We start from the raw sequence: 6,878 nt of genomic DNA, 5'->3' as shown, positions 1-6,878 counted from the left end.
ATGTTCTCTCTTGGGCAGCATATACATTGTCTGTGATTTATGTCTGCAGTCTGTGGCTTACATGGACACTCCAGCAGCCACAGGATGATCCTACTGCAGCGACAGAATTGCTCTTTTTGATTCAAGCCACTTTCAGAGAAAGAACCTGAGCTTGCCCCAGTGAGCCAGGTTTTATCCTTTTAAGACAAAGTTGTATAAGTATGGTCCTTCAACCATCCCTAAAACATAAGGTAACCATGAAAGTACCAGCCCACTTAGTGGTAGATGTGGCCAGGAGAATGTAACGTGTCCCAAGACAGGATTTCACTCCAACTGACTTTAAATGTGGTACATAGAGAGATGATGTCTCCTTCTGCATCAGAAGGCCTTTCGTGTGATTAACAAAGATGTGTCACTTAGACACTCCTCAGCTTAAGCAAAGGAGATCTCAGCAAGACTCTGCTGTGAAATGGACATCAAGCTTTTTATGAATGTACTGTTCTTGTCCCCTGCCCCTCATCACCACAATCCCCGTCATGAGTCAGTGACACTCACACAGGTCATTTACCTGGGTGCAAGAAACATTGAAAAAGGGTCATTTACACAGGTATAAGGGACATTCCTACTGCCCAGGAGCAGATGAGGCTATGGTGACCCCATGGTGTCTATGACTGTGCCCCAGAGCCCCTGCACACAAGCCAGCAGATGAAGATACCTACGTAGTGCGTTAGGTTCCCGTCCACCTTGTACCAGTGTGACTATACAGCATGCATAGGGCAAGTCTGTTCCCACTAAATAGACTCCCATAGTCTTCCACTCACTTTTAAAACTGGAATTAAAAATTAAGACCAAATTCTGTTCCTAGTTAGTTCCTCAAATATACAAACTTTGCCTTTATAATACTGATTTTTTTATTCTTAAACAAGATTTAAAATTATTTCATTATTTTTCAGGAGTGTTACATGCATTAAAAGGAAAGCAGGTAAGCATGTGCAGAGCAGTAAGATTTATTCAAAGAAAGTGTGTTTCCGTTTAAAAGAGAATAAACTGATTTTATGTAAACAACCAGAAAAACCACGCCTCCCCTAGAGAAAACAGGCACACAAATACTTCACTCCTTTCATAAATAATGTATTTTATTGCATATGGCTATTAAGGAGAGCATCCATGATCAATACAGACTAAATACAATACACTACTCTAGTTCCATTTATTCTGGTCTCCAGCAGCATCACATTTATCCTTATATACAGCGTGTACATTGGAAGACACAGCAAGATAAGTTAAGTCTCTTGTCATATCACAATAGCAAGAAATATATTTAACATCTTGATATCCAGAAACAATACGTACCCAAAAAGAAAACACTGCTTAATAACTGTTAAGGTTATATAGCAAAAAATATTTTAAATTTAAGGTAAGTCAGGCAAAATGTACAAAGACCCAATATACATTGTGAAGTTTTAGCAAACATAACATTTATACATTTTGGTTCCATTCTGTAAACTAAATTAAGAATGTAAGTATTGCATATGCCTTTGTGAAATATACAGGATAGAGAAGAATTGACTATATTGTCAAGTTTTTGTTTTGAAGTTGCTGTATGCGTTTTAGCCATTTGTTTTAGTGGCATGATTTCTTAATTGGTACAGAGGGCTACTTCAAAATAGAAATTCAAAACATTGAATTCAGCAGGTACCACACTCAGTGCTATGGGGGGGGTCAGCCAGAAAATGTCAAAGGTGTTTCTTTTTTCTAGTTCCAGACTTGAACAAGCAGCATTTTAGAATGTCTTAGAACCATTTATAGTATTATTATTAAAAAAAAAACCTCAAACAGATAGATTAGATATTTAAATTTATTTTAGATCTAATATTGTATTAGCCTATGCATTGCTGTGATTTAAGACCCCAAAAATAACACAGAAAAATAAAGCGTGTCATGGGGTAGGGAAGGAATTAGTTTACATTCATCTTTGTCTTGTAATACAATCCTCAGTTCTAAAAATTCAGCATGTAAGCAGGAAGACCGCATTGCCATTCGTTATATTTGTAAGACGTTGACTCTCTCGTCTTCCTCAGAAAAAAAATCCCAAGAGATAATGCATCGTTAATAGTGAAGTACAGGTTCCACCAGCACAATGATTTAAAAAAAAAAAAAAAAAAAAAAAAAGTCTCACGTAACTCAAATAACTTAGTAATACTTACATGTCTATCAGAGCAGGCACGTGGGAGGTACCCTTAAAATGTATACGAACTCTTCAACAAATTTATCGAAGGAGAAACAAGGTGGCGTGACATTCTGCTAGTCTGGTGCAACAGTTGTATGTGACATTTATGACAGTAGCCGCCACATCACTCGGATTTTCAGGCTACTGGAAATGTGATGAATGGGTAGCCTTGAAAAGAACTCAGGATAAGTGACTGCAATGGTTCTTCTTCCCTGTAATAATGCCTGCAGCTGCAATGGTGCTTTCCTGGAAAAAGGCAAATATCAGGACTTTCTAGATGGCAAGATAATACTGTGTTAATATTAGCGCTTGAATCTGCCCGATACCCATTATCATCCCTGCATTCCTAGCATGCCTATGTGGATTTTTGGTTACAAGAAACGCAGCTAAGAAGAGGGTTAGCTGACAGAAGTGAGCTTGTAAATAGGAGAAAAGGCTTTTGCAATCTGAAGTACCTACATAAACACCTACATAGAGAGGATTAAACAAGTGTGTCAAAGGTAAAGAGAGATACCCCCAATACAGTTTGATGTTTTTAACCTACGTTGCTTCAGTTATACTGTTTGTTTGTTTGTTTGTTTTAACTACTCTGAATCCTCCGTCCACGTCCGATTCACAGAGTTTCATCCCATTTTAGACTTTTCAGGGCCCTGGTTCGGCTCTGTCTGAGAAGTAAACCCTGCGGCTAGTGATTCACAACCCAGCAGCAGCAGCAGCTGTACGCGTTGCAAGTTCAGTAAGGCTGACGACCGTTCTTGAGAGAGACTCAGCATAGAGATAAAGGAGGTCCTGTCGTACACCAACACCGCAAATCCGGCTTTACTTTGAACTGAGGTAGTACTGTGGTAGGCTTGAAATTATGCCAGTAAATACCAGATCTTACTGCTTCAGCAGGTGTTACAGAATCCCCTAATATGCCAAAGAATAAATACAGTTTGTCTTTGCAGAAAAAGGAAATGAAGGCATTGGCCGTTAGTTAAAGAGGCCGGCAGAAAAAGTTCTTACGATCTAAAGAGCATCTCCAACTTCTGTCGAAACAGCAGCAAAATGATACCGTAGATGCTATGGACAGGTAATGAGTTAGGCAGGTTGCTTTCCCTTCCTCCCAGATTTGTTGCACAGTTTAGTCCACAACAGTTAAGTAACTGTCCGGACCAACAATAACAACAACAACAAAAAGTAAACCTTAAGCAGCTTCAGTTACAAAAAAAACCCAACAAAAAAAAACAAAACAAAAAAAAAGTGTATGCCGAGCAGCTTCTTTGAATGTTGTACTCTGTTGTTTGAGGTCATGGTGAGAAAACTAACTCCTTCACTCTGAAAAGAAAAATGAAAGAAAGTCAATAAAAGCTGCAAAAAAAAAAAAAACATAGCTATTATTCAGAATGGGTTTTCATGGGAAAAAAGCTATGCAATAACTGCTTTTTATATATGTATACATCATAAGGTATTGCAGAGGCAATGAAGGGAGTACTCCCCAAACCAATACCACCTCCTTTTTTTTTTTTTTTTTAGAGCTTTTCGTCTGTGGGTCTTCAGGCCAGCACACCACGGGAGACAGAACTGGTTAGAAAACCCGACACAAAATCCCCCCAGTTCAAGTTGTGACCATCACTGTTTGTATCAGTGGAAAGGAAAAGGGGTTGCAGAAAGCAGGTACAAACTCAACTGTTTTTTTCAGTCAGATGGGTGTTATCAAAAGCTGTCCATTTCCAGACATTAAAAACAGGTTTCTTGGGACTACATTGTCCTTAGGGAAAGAATCTTCTAAAAACATCAGCAAAGTATAAAAGAACCTTCTTCTAATTTAGTTATTTGATTTACTAAATAACTGTTATTCCAGAAGTAAAAGTGGGTAGGTATGCAAATGAAAGGAATCTTCTCCAGATTACTGACTACAAAGCTGCTTTAAACAGTCAAGGTGAATTATGCAGTAACATAGAAACTGATTACAAAGTGACCGATCTTATTTTAAAGAATGCAGCTGACTCCCTTCGTGGTTTTTTCACCGCAAAGAATTAATGGATAGTATGTGCCACCACCGTAAAGGGACATTATTATATTGATTAACTCACAACATTAAGACGATTTGTTAACACGGTCATTTAAAAAAAAAAAAAATCAAAATTTCCTTAGTATGTTGCTTATTGTGTAGATTTTTCCTGTTTGCTCTAATATTTGGAGAGCAGCAATGCACAAACAGTAGTGATTAAAACACCAAGACTGTAAATTTTACATGACAAAACACTGACACCTCATTTCGAAAGGTGCCAGCTAAGTGGTAAATCCTGATACAACATCAGGCTGCAACATTACATTCTCGCTAAGTGCTATTAATAGTGTCTAGTTCATTTAATAGTTTTGTTCTATGTTGTCCCCAAGTTTACATGTTAGATGGAAATTTTAGTGAAGATGTATTACACAAGTTTTCCTAAAAATTGAAGTTATTTGGAACACTTCGGGAACTAACATTGTTACTTAGAACTAAGTCTATAAAAGGACATAACCCATTAATTTTGACTGTATTGATACAAGAAGTCAGTATTCCTGTATATTTTTAATTCCTTTGGGACCATAAAACCAAAATAAATTATATATGAAACCTGGATGTCCAAGTAAGCATAGTGCTTATCTGTGCAAGTTTCAATCCATACAGGCCTCTGATAAGCCAATACAAAGGCTTTTCCTTCAAGTCTACACAAAAACAAAGGTTGACATATCTTGGCATATATGTGAGAATTGCTAAATTGCTATTGAATCTCTCAGAGCTAAGGTTTACTTAAGGAATTAGTCCTGCTGGAGTCAATTGGAGCCGCTATGTGATCAGATACTTAGGATATTACTCAGGATTTTGTTTCATGACACAGCTTGAGATGAATTAATAGCTTGCCAAGACCAAAAGGAGAACATCCCATTGCCCCCACCCATTGCCATTTATTTGCTGCCACTTTTCTGATCAGAAACTAAGTCAAATCTACCCATTCAACCTTCAGAAAATGAGCTTGCTTTCTTTGGGCTGGGAGAGTGTTTCAAATTAAGAACTTGAATTGACTTACAATGCAATCAAGGGAGCCCCAAAACTGCCATCACCATCCAGTAAGGCTGTGTGGGAGAACGTGTGGCAGGATGGATGGCTCTCAGAAGGGAGCAGAGATCCCTCATTTGAGGAAGAGCTGCCTAACAAACCAATTTGTTCCGACTTTTGTTCAGGGGAGCAGGATAAACACATCATGTAGGCAAACAAATGAGTGTTTAAAGATACATGCTGACTCTGTGTTATTGCTTTCCTCCTCCAAATGGAAACCAACCTGACAACTAAATTTAGATTCCCGAAAGTGGCCACATGATAGTGAAAGCCAAATAAAGTTAAAAAAAAAAAAAAGATTCATGTGTTCAGATAGGGAAATCAGAGGAAGGTATTTTTGTACATGCAAGAACCACAAACGAGTATGTTTCCAGAAGTATGCCAGCCTAAGGCGGTCATCGGGGAGGATTATTAGCAACTGAGTAAACCTGCCATTGTTCTTACAGTACATCAGGTACTTTCCAGCCAGAATTAAACTGGAGCAGGTGAAGTGGCCGATGCTTCAAAGCACTTCCAAACTTGGTTCACAGGGTTTTGTAGGTGGACGATGGGACTGTGGGCACAAGCCTAAGAGCCTATCAGCAATAAACACGTCATCCAATGAACCTATAATGCTGACCTATAGCTCAAAAACTAACCCAAACGTAGTCTTCAATAATGAAACAATTTCCTCTGACTTCAAGAAGCTTTGAATGCGGTTTCGAATAAGCTTTTCAATCAAGAAAGGAAAAATAACTACTGCTACCACTTGCTCCACATAATGGCAAATGACAGCTTCAGAAGAAGCCTACTTGCAAGAAATAAGTTGCAAGTTCCATGCTAAAGTAAAAAAAAAAAAGAAATTACATCAATATCACTATTAATTTTTACTTCAGTGATTAGTATCTTTTACTTATTTCCAGTCACAGGTCAACATTCCACTTAGACAGCAAGTGACACCAGTATACATTGTCTTTATCCAGGAACTAAACAAAATTCCTACAGAACACGAATATATTCTTTGATAACCTCATTCCCCGTGGACACGCACAAATCAAAATACAAAGTCCAGCTCTGTGTCAATACTGAAGCTTCCTCTTCGTTTTGGGCTTTATTAAGAAAAGCATCCACGATCACTGCTGAGTTCCCAAAACTACTTAAAGTCATCCGATTCCACCAGTGCTTCTTGGGGAATAAATCAGATAATAAACACACACACACAAATTGCTAGGAAACTACCAAATACTCAAAGACTTGTTAAATATACTGTGAAGAGAATACAATGGTTAGTCAATTAAAGAAGATCTAGTCTGCTTATTAATTTTCAAAGTCAATAAGCAATGAATAAAAATTTTCTTAATTCCTAAAAAGAATTCTCATCTGCTAACAAGCATGCAGACAGAAACAGCTATTCGTGTGGCTCACGGCAAAACACACTGCTGGTTATTCATAACCAGTAAATTTATTCCACTGGCAGCGCGACTGCCAGGGCGGATCAGGCATCGGATGCAGAACCCCCAGCTCTGCCACGGGCTTCTGCCCTGACTCTAGGCAAATCACTCGGTGGCTTTGTCCCTTTGTTTCCCCTCCCCACGCTGCCTGCCA

General features: G+C 38.4%; 1 protein-coding gene across 1 annotated transcript in view; it reads right to left on the bottom strand.

Moving 5' to 3' along the window:
• Nucleotides 1–1,094: 1,094 nt before the first annotated feature.
• IRS2 (insulin receptor substrate 2) overlaps nt 1,095–6,878 on the bottom strand; it is a 32,214-nt gene continuing 26,430 nt past the window's right edge. Inside the window, 1 exon segment of the mRNA XM_076361137.1 lies at nt 1,095–3,526. Coding sequence (XP_076217252.1) covers nt 3,522–3,526 — 5 coding nt within the window. The 3' untranslated portion in view covers nt 1,095–3,521.

This window comes from Aptenodytes patagonicus, chromosome 1, assembly GCF_965638725.1.
Source record: "Aptenodytes patagonicus chromosome 1, bAptPat1.pri.cur, whole genome shotgun sequence".
In the NCBI taxonomy this organism is placed as follows: domain Eukaryota; kingdom Metazoa; phylum Chordata; class Aves; order Sphenisciformes; family Spheniscidae; genus Aptenodytes; species Aptenodytes patagonicus.
The sequence above is the reverse complement of the archived record's forward strand: the minus strand, read 5'-3'. Positions and strand labels throughout refer to the sequence as shown.